The sequence below is a fragment of the Pagrus major genome, chromosome 19 (assembly GCF_040436345.1).
Source record: "Pagrus major chromosome 19, Pma_NU_1.0".
NCBI lineage: Eukaryota > Metazoa > Chordata > Actinopteri > Spariformes > Sparidae > Pagrus > Pagrus major.
Window position 1 is genome coordinate 15,809,773 of NC_133233.1, and position 18,723 is coordinate 15,828,495.

General features: G+C 39.9%; 2 protein-coding genes across 3 annotated transcripts; both read left to right on the plus strand.

The window, feature by feature from the left end:
• Positions 1-5,966: 5,966 nt before the first annotated feature.
• On the plus strand, positions 5,967-8,508 carry eloca (elongin C paralog a). Of its 2 annotated transcripts, none has more exons than XM_073488880.1 (4): positions 5,967-6,066; positions 6,579-6,606; positions 6,834-6,977; positions 8,053-8,508. In XM_073488880.1, exons 2-4 carry the CDS (start codon positions 6,603-6,605, stop codon positions 8,241-8,243), a joined length of 339 nt encoding a protein of 112 aa, XP_073344981.1. In that variant the 5' UTR covers positions 5,967-6,066; positions 6,579-6,602; the 3' UTR covers positions 8,244-8,508. The 2 variants fall into 2 exon arrangements, with proteins under 2 accessions (XP_073344981.1, XP_073344982.1); XM_073488881.1 differs by lacking the exon at positions 5,967-6,066 and adding an exon at positions 6,108-6,305.
• A 1,122-nt stretch (positions 8,509-9,630) lies between these two features.
• ube2wb (ubiquitin conjugating enzyme E2 Wb) lies at positions 9,631-18,632 on the plus strand. The gene is made up of 6 exons (XM_073488872.1): positions 9,631-9,669; positions 10,511-10,602; positions 14,871-14,973; positions 17,463-17,618; positions 17,704-17,779; positions 17,881-18,632. Exons 1-6 carry the CDS (start codon positions 9,655-9,657, stop codon positions 17,892-17,894), a joined length of 456 nt encoding a protein of 151 aa, XP_073344973.1. The 5' UTR covers positions 9,631-9,654; the 3' UTR covers positions 17,895-18,632.
• The last annotated feature ends 91 nt before the right edge of the window (positions 18,633-18,723 follow it).

The following is an 18,723-nucleotide window of genomic DNA, read 5'->3' on the forward strand; positions in this document are numbered from 1 at the left end:
TGCTACTTAATCTCATTGTTTCCTGGAGGGATAGAAACATGGTGGTAGCAAAAAAAATGTATTCTTCATCTGCTGTAGACGCTTCACAGAGGGCAGAACCACTTTGCACATCTTATCAGACACTTTATTTAGCATCCATGTAAACAGTCTTACCAGCATGATTTCCATCAGACTGAAGAAATATTGTCCATGTAACCACAACTACTGTTTAGGATTGTAAATGTAGGTTTTCTGTGCCTGGAGCTGATTGAGCCAGCGCTAAATGTCAGTCCTCAAGTCGCTTTTGATTTGCCATGTGTTTATCTTAACCACACATGGCAAGTTCATCATTTATGTGTTTATTATAGTATCATTGCCTCTGAGGGGGTATTCTGAAAAGTATAAAATCTTGACACCCGAAGCCTGATGTAAAGCTGAACTTGTCAGTAATAGTATAGAATATCTCTGTTACTATTCTGATGTGACACAACATGCTGGACGAGATTTAGTTGCTCAAGCGGTCCTGGACAAATATAAACCAAAACCTTATAAGCGTATCACACCTTCATCAAGGCTGTTTGACTAATTCCAGTGACAGCACTACAGCACGACTGTGGTCGACAACACAACCTGACATGCGTTTGACGTGTTCATTTTCTTTGTGCTGCGCCTTGGCCCGTTAAAAGCTTCCCGCTTGCCATCTGATGAACTGAACCAGCCGCTTCATATTGTCTATTGAGCTTTTACAGCTTCAGAAAGGGATTTTGAAGGAGAAGGTCAAATTTAGAGATGCATTATGGAGGACCACCAGTGCCACACAAAAGGTTATTAAAAAATTTAACCAGACAATGAAAAAAAAATGTAATTAATTTATAGTATTCATCAGCTGATATTTAAAGGTGCTGGTGTTAATGAGGTAAAAATACAATCTCAGAAATATGTAATTTTTCCATAACTGAATAAACAAGCTGTTCTCAGAGGAAAATAAGGTCCCCAGAACACTGTTTGAAGCTAGAAAGGTGGCAGGGTCCGCCACATATAAACAAAGTAAAACAGAATGAAATTATGTTGTCCTTTAAGGTCAGTTTGTTTATTCAGTTCATTCACTCATCAAAACAAAGAAAGTGTGTTTATTTAGTTTGTTTAAGCATACAAAAAATCAGTCAGTGAAGATCTTTATCTTCTGATGAAAACTTTTGCCTCAAAACAACATAGTGCACCTTTAAATAGACGATATGATATACCATATATGAGGAAAAGGGAAAAACTGCAGGGGTAATGTTGGGGTATTTATTTATTGATTTTCAAATGATATATACTGTATATTGATTGTTAAATGTTGTTTTCAGGGCCTATTTTTTATTTGACCTATTTATTGAAAGATTTGTGTATTCATTTGTACTTTTATCAATTCTGCTTTTTATTTCCAATTTTAATATTAGTTGAAGAAATGACTAGACTAAATTAGATTCTTTATTTAGAAATTATCAATCAGTTCCATGCGTTATTAGTTCACTGTTTTATTCTCCAATTGGGTGTCAATGAATGAAATGAACAAGCACCCAGAAACTGGTATATATTTAGTTTGATGAATGCTTTATAACACTATATCACATACTTGTAATCATATACTGAATTATCTCCATAAGTTTTAAACCAGACGGCAAATAAACATGGCGGACAATGGTAAGCAAATAGTTGTCAACACATTTGTTCTTTATATATGATTACACATTTGTGATACTGTGTTGTTAAGCATTCATTACTAAGTGTTTATACACTAGTTATAGCTGTGAGATTGGAGGAATTAATACATTAACAAAAAGACAGAAACATTATATATTTACTTACTGTTGAATATAAACCATTTGTTTATTCATGTCTTTATCTGCTCTGTGTATGTGAAGATTGGCTTGGACACACAATATACTGTGGGCATCTTAAGTCTTTCATATCCCCACTAAGATGAAAGCCAGAGTTCCTCATGTGTATATATTTAACTTCCCTCTCTGAGACCAAGCCTCCACCTTCTGACTAAAAAGCAACTTGGTTGTGCTTCTAAAATTGGATTAAGGCTTGTAAGCAGTGAGGGGATATCAGTGCCCAGCGTTTTTTAAAAACTGTTGCTAAGACATCAGTATTAAGCAGATCCCCTTTCCATGCCTCGCATAGCTAGCTTAGCTTAGCATCACTTCATCTGTTATATTTACACAAACAAACCTCAGTTAGAAAAGCATAAACCAATCACTCTGTCATCTAAAGAAAACTATTACCAGCGTCTTATCATTCAAACATTCAGCCATGCCATTGAAGCACAAGACTTTTCATGTCCTGTTCATCTCCATGTGAATTATGCTGAAGGTTTTATCATCAGGGTCTGCTGGGTGAGTCATTATAGGTCAAACAAGCAGGGCCTCAACACAGTGCATTAGCCTCAGGCTATTGAAAGTAAATGGTTGTCACATCCACTTATCTGTCTGTTATGCCATTTGAAGCTTTCATCATGTGGGTAGTAGGGGCAATAAACTAACACTGTTCAGTTCAAAACAAACATGTAAAGCAGGAACATCTTTTGAAGCACTTTTCGGATCATTTTGTGATTTGTGAAGATGTTGCATCGTTCTCTGCTTGTGACTATGAGCAGGCTACTTTGCCTTAATGGTTTCATAAACATTATTGTAATGCAGGGTACACTCTTAATCATGATTGTAATGATGTTGCTTCAGTGACTCAGAGTTTGTTATGCTACTACTGTCATTTTCAGGAACATTTCCATAATGAAAGCCTCTTTTCTCTGCCACTCTATGTCTGCAAACAGCTCTGCAACCTGTGCATCTATTTATCCAAGTAACACATGATTAAGAGGCTCCACCACTGTGTTTTTGGTATCACATTACAGAACAGCAGTCATGATGACCGCACTCCTTTTTTGTTAGGTTGAGCGCATTTTGGATGCCAGTGTCAACCATCAGCGTGTGAGAAGACTCCTGAAGAATTCAATGTTTTAACAATTTGCCAGACGTTGTGTCCGTCCAAGCATCGCACTCGACAGATGTGTGCCGCGTGAGTCAGTGTTCAAACTGTCACCAAATAATATTAGTGAACGTGGTGGAGCTGATCTGCTTCAGCATGTCTGAGCTTGAAATCATGCAACAAAGCGAGAATCCGATCTTTTAAAATACACCTTGATTCAAATAGGTATATTCTATTATCACATACTAATAGATATATTTTAATAATAAGTATATTATAATATACCTATTAGTAAAATAGGTATATTTTGATACGTATATTATAAAAAAATACCTATTTTAATAAACCTATTAACCAGGTCTATAATCTATGGTGCACATAATTATTTTACCTTTCATCCAATGAGACGTAATTGTGACATGCCATGGGTCGATGATGTTCCTCTCCAGCGAAGATTCATGAGATAAGGAGCTCCATGAGAATAGCAGGGCAACATGACTCGCTCCAGGCAAAAGGGACAGCACCCTCGAATTCATTGTGACAAGCCTTTCCCTCTTTTCAGAGAAGAAATGCCCAAAGACACTCCTCCCCCCTATCTTTCACTATCATGACCAAAATTCTGACCTGGTTTCATTCAGGGGCCTCTACAACTACGCTATTGTACTGCTCATAAATGATCTCATGTATTGACATTTGACCGGCCCCGTGGTGATGAAACTGGTGGCAAAGGGGGGGTGTGGGGGTGTTAAACGACAAAAGTGAACATCATTGTATCTGCACATTTGTTGGCCTGTAGGAATCTAAACCAGGCTGAATGTGACAGATTTTGGTCTAAGATGTCAGACAAACACCAACATTTAAAGGTGCACTATGTAGTTTTGGGGAAGAAATTTTAATCAGAAAAGGAAGATCTTTTTTATTGCCAAAACAAACTAAATAAGAAAACTCTCTTTGTTTTCATGACTGAATAAACACACTGACCTTAAAGGACAACACAATTTCATACTGTTTTACTTTGTTTATATTTGGCGGACCCTGCCACCATTAAACAACATCCATTGAAAAAAAACACCAAGAAAATCCATCTGATGTGACTCAGGCACAAATGTTCACAGATGACGTCATGTTTGAAAGTATTATTGACCTTCGATTTAGTCCTGGTTGCCACATTCCCTATCCTGGAAGTGACCTACTGAAACTTGAGAAAACCTGTGGATATCTCTGGGTTTGAAGATCGTTGGAAACATTTTGGATAATGAAAGCACACAACTCAACAAATAATATAACAAAAACCAAGTCGTTTTAACACATTTCAATGCAGAATTAAAAAATATTATTATACTAACAAGCACAAAGATGGATGAGTGCCTTTTCTAGCAAGTTCACTGTTTCCAGAATGGCCTGTGTTTGCAAGAGAGTGTGATCTGAGAAAGCATACAGTCAGTGTTTTTAAAAGGATGGATTATATCACTTGGCATGACAAGAGAGTTTGCATGTAGTCTGTGTGTGTGTGTGTGTGTGTGTGTGTGTGTGTGTGTGTGTGTGTGTGTGTGTGTGTGTGTTAAGGAAGCCCTGCTCTAAGGGCCCACAGCAGCCTCCCCAAAATAGAGCTGAGAGCAGCTGCAGCGGGGTGGGTCGTATCAGAGAGACATCAAAGAGGCTGCCGCCATCCACCCGCTCTGATCATAAGCACTAATAGTGTAATGGGGGACTGGAAGGTCAGTGATTGTTTTTGGTTGTGTGTGTGAGTGTGTGTTAGTGTGTGTGCGTGCGTGCAAGTGTGTGAGTCAAAAGCAGTCAACAGGCGGGAAGCTACTAGAACTTTCTGGAACACACACTGACAGCATAGCTAAGCCTGGCATTACTGTAAGACAAATACCAGGTCAGGTGTCACCTCTGCAGAAGTCACCATTGAGATATGTGGGAGCAGTGAGCGCATTCAATTAAACGAGACTGACCTGAGCAATCTAGAAAAAAAAGATTGCCTACATCCCACCTGTGAGTCAGTTGTGGATGCCTGATATCTAAATGCAGTATAAGATAATTAAAAATGTTCAAATTCCTTACCGTCCTCCGTCAGGAGAACCTCACCTCTGGGTCAAACGGCACAATTTACAGGCACGCTCAGTAGTCTACTCTTGGTGTCACAGCTCGGATGACTCTGCGTCCATTCTGAAGCCTCAGATTTCAACAGTCGACACTTTTCCTGCATGAAAGAAGTCCAGGCAGGATCAGGGCAAAGTCACATACCGAACCTGACCGTGACAAGAGTGTGTGCCCACTTCTAAACCGCCCTGAGTTCCCTTTAGAAGAGATGTAATGGTTACTCTAGACAAAAAATGGGTTCTTTTAGATGTTTCTGCGTGGTTATAACTCTACCAATACAGGTGAATACTCTTTTTAATTGTCCAACCATGCTTTTGTAATTCAAATAAAGTGCAGTGTGATAAAATGAATGGTTTCTACTAACTGGACTGGAAAGTGCATGATAGTGCTGGGTGAATTCCTTCCTCTCTCTCATTCTTTCTTGAATCCAGATTTATGGGCCTGCAAAATGTCTCTGTCAAGTCCAATCAGCACCTGCTGTCGCTCATCACTGCCAGTGGAGACAGTCATGGAGGGTAACCTGAAGCACAGGCGCCCCCTATAGGCTCCACAGCACAATCTCATCTCCTCATTCATAGCCTGCAAGCCAGTGTAAATATAAGAAGTCATTTCTGTTCCTTATTAGAATTAAAAATTAATATCCCTATTTCCACCTCTTATTCTAACTTATTATCTTGTGGAAATGACGCACATCAGGCTATTGGACAGCGCAGGTTGTCCAGAAATAGCCTCTGCTTTGCTCATTATTTATGTATATGTTAATTTATAAAAAGAAACCAAAACGTTTTGTCTCCTTGTGTGATTGAACAAGAAAATATATCTATATTTATTTTTCAAATATACATTATTGTGATGACCGATGTGGTGAAGGGGACCGTTTCTCTCTGCAAATGAAATTTACGGAAGACATTTATCGCGGACGGGTGCCACTACAAACTAGTTCCGGGTTTCAAAAGCCTGTTGGCTAACATTAGCAGAAATCTCCAATCCACCGTCTTCTACAGAGTGGTAAGAAACAGTGTTGTCTTTCTGATATATGCCGTCGTGTGTTGGTGTGTCAGTGACGGTTTATCCGAAATGAATTTGAAACACTAAACAATCGATAAAAGAAATTAATTTGAAATCGTTTGGCAAGACGTTAGCATTTTAGCCAGTACTAGCTAACGCTGACGGCCGCGAACTCCCTTGAAAAACATTTTGGGTGATTGAGAAAGACCTGGCCACTTACCAGTCCATCTTTAAAGTGGGTAAGAGCTTCACAGAATACAGTTGTGGGGATCCAGATTTATTTTAAAGTTCAACACCTTACATTGCGGTGCACTACTGGTAAGCTAGCCATTTGTTTGAGCTGGCTAAACGTTAACGTTACTCGGCGATTTTCACAAATCACATAAAACAGGAACCTTCACCTAAGAAAGATTGTTTTACGCTTCATAACAGTACAACAGCTAATATCCAGCCTAGGCGACTTTATATTATGTGTCATAAATAAGGTGTTTCTTTTTTTATGTTCCCTTCAGGATTAACAGAAATCTCTGAACAGGATGGGTGAGTAATATGTACCTTTCCAGAAATTAATAATATTGTTTGCTGTTTCGTAACATGTCTGTCCACATCAGTGTGTGTGTGCTTGTCGAGTCACAGAGGTGTCAATTGTTAATCTTCGTCATTTGTAATTAAAGTTACTGGCGTCCCAACAGCTGGTCAAATGTGTGTATGTGTGGCATTTAAGCGTTTGTCCTGCAGCTGTCTGAGATTGTCAGTTTGCTTCACAGATGGAGAAGAGAGAACCTACGGCGGCTGTGAAGGGCCAGATGCCATGTATGTAAAGTTGATCTCTTCGGATGGCCATGAGTTTATTGTGAAAAGGGAACACGCCTTGACATCCGGGACCATCAAAGCCATGTTAAGCGGGCCAGGTGAGAACTCAGGCAAATTAGTCAAAGAATAGAAAACAGCTGTAATGTCCCTTAATGTTGCATATATCTTAGCTGTGTATTAGGGGTAGAGCGGTTATCTGGGCCGCAATTCAGCATTTTCCGATTATCAGTGATTTTTCTATCAGATTGCAGATAAAATAAACACATTTACAACTGTGCCACTTTGGCTCTGATGCAACATCCTGTCACACAATGTCCCGCCCACAACAATATCTGATTGGACACAAGTCACAATTAATAGCCTGTAAACACTGAATAATCTGAATCTACAAAGAAACTAGTAACTAAATGTATCAAATAAATGTAGTGGACAGGGAGAATAAAGCAGTACCTCAAAATTGTACTGAAGAACAGTACTTGAGTTAATTGTCACAAAACACAATAGTAAAAATAAGATTTGTATAAATCTATAAAAATCTATAGTATACTTTACCAGCATGGTGTAAACTGTGATTGATATTTCTGGGGAGAAGTAGCTTCTGTGCCCTCTGAAATCTGCCAAATATTGGCCGTATACTAGGTTTGTTCTTAAGAGTCTAATGAGCGACAGGACAATAACCAAAATCCTGGATAGTTTGGGGCAGTGCTGTCTTTATCCCGGCAAACTATGTCCTGTAGAGTGGCGTACCCTGAGTTTATTTTACTGGTCATTTCTAAAGTAGCTAAAATATACTGGACTCCTTACAGATTCTGGAGTGTGTAGTCTGTAAAAAAGAACTGACGTGTACTTGGAGCAAATTTAAATTCAGAGCTGTCCTTCTGTTAATAGTTTATCATGTTTCCCCTTGTTAAACATGTTGGCCTGCCTCCTATTAGGGTGTGCGTAAGGCTGGATAGGGAAATGTGTACATTGGTGATGCTTTTCTTAATTACTTAAGATTTAAAATATGGAGGGGGTTGAGCCTGCTGTTGTTTTATTGGTGTTTATTTAACTCTTCCTGTCCAGTTGGTGGCACTATGCTCCCTCCATACAACTGTTCAGGTTGGACTCAAAAGTGAACGTCCAAGTTCATTATTTCAACTCCTGACTCTCGCTGTAACTCTCCGACTGCAGGTCAGTTTGCTGAGAATGAAACCAACGAAGTGAACTTCAGGGAGATTCCTTCTCACGTCCTGTCCAAGGTCTGCATGTACTTCACCTACAAAGTCCGCTACACCAACAGCTCCACAGAAATACCCGAATTCCCCATCGCTCCGGAGATCGCACTGGAACTGCTCATGGCTGCGAACTTTTTGGATTGCTAAAGTTACGGAGATAATGTAGCAGCTTACAACACTTTTAGATTTTTTTGAATATTTAAATTGTTTTGCCATTTACATCACATGAAACTTTTTTTGTTTTGCACCTGGCTTTTTCTGTCATAATTTTAATAGTATTAAAGCATTTAATTTTAATGTTATAAATGGATATGGCAGGCTTCATTACTTGCCCCAGAATGTGACAAATGTGCCCCCGCCCCATACATATTTCCTCACCTCTCCAGCTGAATAAAGACCTGTTTGGTGAGCACTTTGTTGCCAGTTGCTATGTTGTTTCATATGAAGTATGTCTGACTTTACGTACAACGTTTACAGGAGCCTGCATCATACTTAAATTGTGTATTTTGGTCTGGATCAAGCAAAACATTAAAAAAAATATTTGAAAGACAACAAAGAACAGTTGGCAGAGATGATGTATCCACTAAAATCCAAAATTCAGGGTTGTACGTTGTTGGGTAGACAAGGTCATAAATTAGGCAAAATGACAAGTGCAAGCTGATGTCTGAATACATGTTGCCTTGAACATACATGCAGTGCATGTCCTGACACATACATCTGCAAATTGTCAGTGTGGTCACATGTTTCTTTCTCATATATCTTAATACTTAGAACACAGTCTCTTGAGCTATTATCTCGCTTATCGTGTTGCTCCTTGCGTCAGCCATATCAGGTGGGAGCTGCTATCACATTACAGTTAACATTGGCCAAAGATTCAAGGTTTGTTTTATTTCTGCAGAAACCTTAGAAGGCTTAGTCAAATTACACTGGAGCTGAATAAAATGTTCTAAACTGCTGATATATTGAAAATAAATTCATATCCATCCTGTGCTTGAGATGATCTGGCTTTTATGTACAAAGTGGGATAATTAGACACAAGGTTTTAACTTATAAATGTTTGCTTCTAATGACTTAAGTCTTACTGATTGTGTGTTTTGGTAGATGTTGTAATAAAAAGCATAATCCATTCAAAGTGTAATTAAAGATTGATAGCTAACAACATAATAATATGGTGAATCAGAGAATCGGGGTTTTAAATATTTCACTTCAATAACAAGAAAAGTAAAAATTAAAAAAGACAAAAAAATGAATGGAGTTTGGTGTAACTGGATCAAGGTTGTCAATCTCCATCCTTGAGCAGAGGTCACTGACCCTCCTCCCTAACGTCCTATGTGACCTCAGTGGCTTGTAACGCGACACGTATCCCTTGACTTTATTAAATAATGTTGCAAAACTCCTAAATGGTCCGTGAAGGATGTGAAATGAGTGAGAGGTGAGCGGGTTCTCGGCTCTGACAGCTCGCATCACTGGATTGTTTTCGTCTGTCAAAACAACTTCTCTCACGTGACTCCCTGACGTACAGTCCTCCACTCTGCGCTTATGCAGGGGGGTTTCCATCATGGCGTCGATGCAGGTAAGAATACAATTGACAGCGGTCGAGTATTTATAATTTACCTGACCTTCAGTGTTGCCTTTCCTGCTCGTTTGTTGACCCACTTCATTTAGGTACCCGCATTTGTCCGAAGTGGCGGTGACATTAACGCGAAAGCGACGACATGTATCCCTAACTGCTCAACGGTTAGCGTTCGCTCTTTGCTAGCAATACAACTAGCCATCATCACCAACAGCACCAAGCCAAGGGTAGCACAGAAACCAGCTTCCTGGTGTTTAGTGTCGATGTATTTCTCTCCATGATAACTCATGGGACTGGGGTGTTATGAGTTGGTATTAATTCGTGTGTTTTAAACGAGTGCTAGCTGCTATTTGGCTGACGCTGGCGTTAGCTAGCTAACGAGACGGTGCGCAGATTGAGTAGTTCCAGTTTCCTCCTGAGCTGAACAGGTGTATCGCTTTCTCGGGACAGCTGTGTCGAATTGTTTCATCTAAAAAAAACCCGTGAACCCCAACTACATGAATTAATCCATCGATGAGATGGGTTTGCTGCTTCTGTCTGACACAAACCGATTGAATTATGTATAAGATAAAGTGGTCATATCAGCCAGGGTGGAGTTGTACTGAATTTACACCTAGCTTAGCTATACGTTAGCTACATCGCGTCATTAAGCAGCGTATCTTAAAATCGTAGATTTCTTTGCTGCGGTTTGGTTGTGGATCCCTAAATAAAATGAAGGAACAAGTAGGCATGGTTTCCTATGTTTGCTTTTGCCGTTTTGTTCATTATGTTTTGTACAAGTTGTGATGCTGCATTTACACGTTTGAATGTGCTAGAAACCCAAACACATTCTCTCCAACAGAAAAGGCTACAAAAGGAATTATTAGCCCTGCAAAATGATCCACCCCCAGGAATGACTCTTAACGAGAAAAGTGTACAGAACACCATCACACAGTAAGTATCTTTATTATTTAATGCGATTCATTTGTTCACAGTAAACACCTCACACCCACAGTAGGCATTGGAAAAAATGTTCGCCTGTTTGAATGACACAAATCTAATGTGGGTTTTCAAAATGCCATATCTCATCATCACTGTGACGGGGCGGTGTGGTGAGCATGCCTGGTGCCACACATGCATTGAAGGTTGCTGGTGCAATAGAAATGATAGGAGGTATTAGGACACAAAGCTCTTGTAGCCTCAGCAGTGACTAGTGAGGAGGAATCGGGGTCATTCCAGTGACTGGCAGCTCTGCCCCACTCAGTAGAGTGTCTCTAATGCACAGTGTCACTATTCATCCTTATAAAATATTTAACAGTTGGCATGCAGGAGTTGGGCTAGGTTATCAAGGAGCAGAGGCTGACCTTTCTGTCTCGGTGTCTGTCTTGGTGTTCCTTTAAATGCCCGTGAATACTGTAACTGAGTGAGTCAAATTGTGTCTGATAAGCAGTAAGGACAAACTGAGTTGTGGTTGTGTAAATGGATTCGAGACAAAGTTCTTCCCGGCATTCAAATGTCTTTCAGCTCCAGGTTCGCAACATTGACTTTAAAGGTTACTATAACTTTGTCAGAATGTCTTCCAGCTTGGCACATTTGCCATTGTGATTAGACATTACATGTTACTGTGCTGTGGTTATTTTAAGAATGCCTGTAACAATGAAAGATTTATTACGTCAGATAACAATCAACTGGCCAGACTGAATGAATGTTTTGTGTTTTTGCATGAATGACAAACATCCTAACCAGTTTAGCTGGCTTCTGCGTATACGTGCATCCCAGGGTTGAGGTGGTATGTGTAGACGTGTCTTCAACTGTGATGTTGAAAGGTGGCATGACCCCAAGTAGGTTTTCTGTCATAGTGATTGATAGTTGTCTGACTTTTATCATGGTTGTCCTAGTGGAGACTATGTTCCTGTTTGACATTCAAGCTAACCCTATCGTTTAAAAAAACCAAAAAACTAAACATGGTCATAAAAAACACACAAATTTCACTCTTCATGGATAATTTTTACAGCAAAACGTACCCAAATGTGTGCTGGTTTTACCCATGTAAAAAGGCCATCAAACAGACTTACACATTTGGCAGTGTGGGCTTCCAAGTGACAGGAGTGATAAGCAACTGCTGCATTGACTCCAATATAAATTGAAACAAAATTTTCAGGAGAAAGCATAAACAGCCACTTCTCAAACCTGCCCATAATCTGAGATTTTTTGACACACATCTACCTTGAGTAAGGCAATACGAGTTATGATCTTGGAGCTAGAAGCAGGAGTATGACAGGAACGCCTCAATTAAAATCTCTATGAAATTAATTCTGTGAGCCAGGAATCACAAAGCAGTTACCATCACCATGGTAACACTTGATTACAGCTGGGGGACACACACCGGGATTGAGATGAGATAATTGGTGCAGTTTGCCACATGACATGTAGGATTTATAATGGTCTTTTAGATTCCCTTCATATTGATTAGTCCATTTCCCACTTAACCAACTCTTCATGCAAGTGCCCGACCAGTATGTTTTTTTCAAGGCCGATATCGATTATTGGTAACCGATAACTGACATACATATACAGGAAAAATAAAAACAGTACAACAGTACAGTTTACTCAAGTACTGTACTTATTAACCTATTAACTACTTATTCAATTCAGATTGTTCAGTGCTGATTGGCTATTATTCATGACATCAGATAGTGTCGTGGACACTGAGACCCTAGAGCCAAAGTACTGCATTTTAATATTACATTTTAATATTACACTTTTTTTTCTTCTTCTTTAGTTTCTACCCTTAAGCCCATTAGAACCTTTTCAACTATTCATACTCCTTCCAACTTTATCTACCTCTTGTATCTTTCATACAGTATGGGTTTTATTCAACCTTTAAATCCCATTCAGACTAATTCGGTCGAATTAGAGTTTTCCAACTATTCATACTCCTTCATCTGCTTCTCATTACAAATAAAAGCCCACAATTCAGTTTAGCATCAGCTTTTCAAATTCTTACTGCAATATCTTCGCTAGTTAGATTATAAAGTCTTCCAGTTGACTGTGATAATGCAGATGGCTTGATGCTGTCAGCAGTTGCAAACAAGGAAATTGCTTCTTTAAAGTACTGCAGTGTCTCTCATCTGTGTACTCAGTCCCCTCACTAAATGGCTCAATGTTATTTTTGTTGACTGGATCATATAATCACCAGGCCGTGGGGAATTTGAGCAAGTCGAGCATAATGTCCTCAGAGTCCTTGCCTGTGTTCAGCGTGGGCTGCATCAGGTGTAATTCAGCATCATGTACAGTGATACTGCCTGCCATGAAGCTTCACTTCCTGAAGAAAAATAGAGCTCCTTTCAGACACTCTGACAGTTGGATTTTCTAAGGATGAAGTTTTAAAAAGAATTGACCTTGTATGTAGGCCTGAATGATCCCGTGCCTGAGGCTCCATTTGATAGGGACACAAGGCTATGAACCCGAACAACAACCACAAGTCTCTTCCAAGCCCTATCTGCACTTCATGCCTGGAAGAAATTAGGCCAGAGATTGTGATGCTGCCATCAATGTTCCTTTTTCTTCTCCTCTGAGGTTTCTACTGTGAGCAGGCAATCCCCATAAATGTTCTGCACTACGGTTAAATGTTAAGCTTTGTAACCAGTGAAGCAACATCTAGCCTCTGGGTCATATTGAGAAGGTAGACTGTCCTTCATCCCAAAGGCCCAGGATCAAACCCCTGTTTGTCATCATCTCCCATTCTGAGCAGGACATTGAATCCCTCACAGCTCAGTCAGCACAGTTCTGTAGCCAGGCTACAGGATCAAAAATAGATTTTGTCCACCAGATCAATAGAGTATCACATTATTACTAAACCACTGTCATAACCCAGCTGAATATTGAATGTCACTGGAATGAGTCAGACTAAAAGCTTTTTATTACACACTTACTGCAGCATTGGCAGCTCACATTTTGTATGATTCTTGCAAGTCACTCTGTACACGTCTTCAACTAATGTACTCCAGAGTGATGAGAACATAGAGCATGTCATTTATCATCAGTAAACAAAATAAGAGTCCACTACCATACTAGCAGCTGTGTGAGGTGTTGGCATTCACATGTGCACAGTACATGTACAATATCTGTTAATTAGCAGGTGACACAAAGAACAGCGGAGGGTGACGGGTAATGCCATTCGCTTTTCAGGGTAATAGGACAAATAGAAAGTTTGGATTTTAGATTAAAAGTCAAGTTATTACTATTCATCCAGAGGGAAGACATGAATATGAGTACCACGTTTCATTGCAACCCACCCAATAGCTGTGAAGACAATTCACTCAAAACTACATGCAGACGTGGGGCTAGAGGAAAAGTTGAGGCATCGCCAAAGTATTTGGATACATTACAATGGATGTCTGCACTAAATCTTTTGGGCAATCTACTCAGTGGTAGTTGAGATATTTCAGTCTGGAACAAAGTGGTGTACAGACTGACATTGTCGTACCTAGGGCCACATGCTAGAGATGGCTGACAAAAGAAAAAAATAAACAATCCTGTATTGCATAAAACCATGTCTTAACAAAGCACAGTTGTTGTTAAAGGAAGTGTTAACCTGATATTATGGCTTGACAGCAGGAATTTAATAACTCTGCTCCTCTTCCTTATATTTTTTTAGCAAAATGTCAGCCTTTAAGTATTAACAAGGTTAGAAAATGAATGACAAAATTGAACTAGAGTCCATCTTGTGATGGGATCGCACCAGACACAACGGCCGCACATGTAGAGTCAGTACTACGTTATTACATGAGTACTGTGACTGCATCAGCTGGTAATGTTTTTATAACATGAGCATTCACACTTCAATCTTCAAATGCTGCCTTCAGTTTGATCTCAAATACTCGGTTGTGGCACTGTTGCACTGACAAAAATCTGTCTCCAGGACACACATACACACACAGACTCACAAGGTGAAAACATTACCAGGTGTTGCTACTGTGGCCAAATTAAAAGACCCATCTCTCAGTCTGTCAAACTACTAGATGCTTAGGTTTTCAGACCAGGAGCCAAGTGTACTTAAAACAGTATTTAAAATCAAAATAAGCTGGATATTATTTACTTTTTGGACACTACATTTGTTTTTGTTAATTGTTGGTTGTTCTGTATGTTTTTTTTACTTTTTGTTTGTGTGAAATGTTGAACATTGAACATGTTGTAACATTGCGCATTTCTTTTTTCAGGTGGATTGTAGACATGGAGGGAGCACCCGGCACACTGTATGAAGGAGAGAAATTTCAGCTGCTTTTCAAATTTAGTAGTCGATATCCCTTTGATTCACCTCAGGTAAGTAGAAATAGCTCTGTAGCAACCATCAGTGTTTGTTTGTTTTTTTATGTGGGTAAACGTGAGGTGCTTTGTCTTGCTCTCAGCTTCAAAAGCTTTATGTAAGTGCAGTTCATTCACTATGTCCTGTCTGCTTCACCCATGATGCACAAGTTGCTTGGTGTGTGGATGCCAGTGAATAAACAGACTTGGAGTCTGTTTCCATTTAGTTTCGTCTATACTGTTGGCTTTCCTAATTAAATATCTAGTAGTTCTCTGTGATAGTTAGATAAAAAGTATAAAGAAGTTAATCACGAAAGTGGTTGCCAAAACAGAAGCACACGCTGCCAGTTCACAGGTGCAGTCTACAGTGATGCTCTTTGCTAAACAAATTCAAAAACTGAAGACCTGTGTAAACAATCCTCTCTATCCACTGTCTGGATGCCTGAAATAATCACAGAGCACCCACCTGCTCTGCAGTTGTTCAGGGAATGAACCTCGGCTTTGAAACATTGGAGCCAGGAATCACTGACAGCCATCAATACAGAGCTCGCAGTGAAGCCACGGTTGAGGGGATTCGTTTAACTCAACAATCTTGTTTCACTCACTCATCAGGAGCCTGGCCACCTAAAAATAGAGGATGAGTTGGTGTAGAGAAAATTAGATAAACTTAGCCACTTAGCTAGTATCTTCTCAAACAGGAAGGACAGGATAGGCCTTTTGTTATACTTCTGTCAGCGCCCCTGAATGAACTTCAGTGTGACTGCTGTAGCGCATTGCTGGTCGTGTGGGCAGCTTCAGTGGTAAATCTATATGGCACATATGTAGTTGTGATAGTACTGTATGTGTGTATACTGAATGCTGTTAATGTCACAGCGAAGTAGATTATTTTAGCTTCTGCTTCTGTAGAGGCCTGTCATAGAGGTCCTGTTGTACTATTTCTGTTGCATGTTCACAGGGAGTGTTAAAAAGCATGCCACATTTATGTTGTTGGTTTTGTTGAAATTTCGAACTGCATCACATAGCTTTGTCCAGCATGTTGGAATACACTTTTGGTCTGTAATTTCAATACTGTCCATTAAGCCTTTGTTTTCCTGGTTTTCCCACCATACATCCTCTTGTCTCACATTTGATTTTGTATTGTGTATATCCTTGGATATAGGCTACGTAGTTTCCATGCAAGGTGAGCTCAGGGTGTGATCTTTGGGGTTTTCCACTGACACTTTTCACAGCACCGAGCCCAAACCATGCCACGCCAATTTGCTTATCAATTACCAGTTTTACAGTGCCTGGCTGCGGTGACGTCTCGTGACCGCAGCCAACCCGTGACAACCCCCTGTCTCCCCCTCAAACATGGCCAAGCAATACTTGGCTCATGTCTGTGCAGAAACCTGAAAGAAAAACACTTTTAAAAGTCTTTGTGTGTTCAGCTCCCAGTCATTTTGTAGCTTCAAACTGAATCTCTTTGGTTGGAAGTTTAGTTTCTCTCCTGTGTCTGTGTTTATACTTTCAACAATATGCTGTATTTTACAGTGTCATAATGTTCGCCTTCAGCTGCTGCTGAGGATTTGTGGTCAGGAGCTGCTGGTGAAAACCCAGCATTTCATGATTTTGCTGCTTCATAATAAACACAGCAGCGATTCTTCGATAATACTGTGGGCAGGAAGAGTAGAGTAGTCAAAGCTGCTCCATTGACTACTATTCTAAATGAGCGCGTCATCAGTTACAGGATACATACGAAACAAAATACGAAAAATGAGGGTCTAAGATTTACAACAGAAAGAAAATGGGCAACAAAAATCAGCACACAGCAGGATACAAACATGAGCAGTACAAGAGTAGCTGTAATACGAGCTCTCGTTTGTCTTGATGTTTTGAGTGTAGTGCCACCTTTACTTTCTGCTCCTATCTGTAACACTCATCCTGTCACCCCCCCTCCAGCCCCAGTGATGTGGAGTCTGCACTCTCCTGTGAGGCCCTATCTGGTGCCAGACTGCCTCAACCCATTGTTACCCTTCATTACCCATTCTGACTCCCCCTTCTCTGCACTTTAAGCACCTCAGTCTTGGATTCCTTCTCATCACACTTTCCGTATCTTCCCTGACTCTGACACCCTTTTATCGGCTAATGTCCCTCGTTTTTTTTTGTTTTTTTTACATAAAACACGTCTCCTCTTAGTCTCCCATTCTCTCTTCCCCTCTCTCACCCCATCCCGGCCCCTCTGTCCTAATCCCAGTGCCTCATGTCGCTGTACAGGGCTAAGCCTGGGCTTATACAGATAGTCTCATTATTTTCTGTCATTAATGAAAAAATCTCAACTTTTTCCAGACACTGCCAAGTTGTATCTTTGACCTACAAAATGTCCTCAATTCAGTGAAAAAAATAGAAATGGTTATTTAAGTCATCCAAAATCTATCTTTTAGGCATAAAATCCTCAACACCTTTACAAGCTCATTATGATGACATATTTAATGAATGATCCTTGCTTTTTTGTCTTTGTTTCACTGCAGGTAATGTTCACAGGAGAGAATATACCTGTCCACCCTCATGTGTATAGTAACGGTCACATCTGTCTATCTATTCTAACGGAAGATTGGTCGCCAGCCCTCTCAGTGCAATCAGTTTGTCTTAGCATTATCAGCATGTTGTCCAGCTGCAAAGAAAAGGTAGGTAACCTATAATGATGCCTGCATGAGGTAAATGCAGTGATTCATGTGAATTATGTTAAATCTAAATGTTCTGTTTCTGCAGAGACGACCGCCTGATAACTCCTTTTATGTAAGAACGTGTAACAAAAATCCAAAGAAGACAAAATGGTGGTATCATGGTGAGTATTTTTCAGCTTTACATGCTTTTTTTTTCCCTTAACGCAAAAGCTTGTAACTTTAAAAGTGATGTCATTTAATTATTTTTTCTTTTTCTTCACAGATGATACGTGCTAATGTACAAACTTTGTAATAAATGTAGAAGAGAGAAGTCCTACTGACCTACGTAAAGCACTTTTTAATCATTCAGTCTTTGAACTCTGACCTTTGACTGGAACAATGGACACCATGCGCTGGAGGCTCTTGACTGCATTTCCCCGCGGACAGGTGGATGCATGTTTAATCGGCTGTAATATAGAGAACGAAAAATAACGGAACGTTTAGATGCACCCAAGGCGGATCGTTTCTTTGGCAAAAAGGTAGTGATGCAGCGAGCGGGCGAGCAAGGTGGATTTATAGTGAGACGATTATAATTCCTGTTTTAAGATTATTATTGTTACTTTTTTGTTTGTGTGTGGGTGCATTTTAAGGTCCTTGTGTTGTGCAATAATAACTGATGGATGCATGCTTGGGCCTACAAAGAGAAATCCAAATCTTATCGTTTTCTGGAAGGGATCTGACCATCATAACCCCAAGAAAATGCTTCATCCATTTGTTTTTGTTTTTTTAAATTATATGCACTGTGAAAGTATCTAGTTTAAAGAGGCACTATATTAGTATGTTAATCCCAACTTGCAGTTGGACTGTTAGCGGTCCTCCACTTATTTATCAGGTTTAAAGGGTTTTAGTTTGCAACACTGTATCGAGAGTAGACACAGTTTTCTTCTTCATCTTCCAACGTGAGACCTGTGTGCAGTTCTTCCAGTTGTTGGACAGAATGTTGGTACAGATGGGAATAAACCAGATATGACGATCGATCTTTTAGCTGATGACCTCACGGTGTACATCTCCTCGTTAAGTTGGGCTGAACTCGTGTAGTGTTCACTAGTCCAGCCTCGAAGATGTG

What these genes read in the sequence shown, in the direction of transcription:
- eloca (XM_073488880.1), top strand. An exon ending in AGCCATGTTAAGCGGGCCAG is followed by an intron (nt 6,978 to 8,052) that starts GTGAGAACTCAG and finishes CTCCGACTGCAG; the next exon opens with GTCAGTTTGCTGAGAATGAA.
- ube2wb (XM_073488872.1), top strand. An exon ending in ATCCCTTTGATTCACCTCAG is followed by an intron (nt 14,974 to 17,462) that starts GTAAGTAGAAAT and finishes GTTTCACTGCAG; the next exon opens with GTAATGTTCACAGGAGAGAA. An exon ending in TGTCCAGCTGCAAAGAAAAG is followed by an intron (nt 17,619 to 17,703) that starts GTAGGTAACCTA and finishes CTGTTTCTGCAG; the next exon opens with AGACGACCGCCTGATAACTC.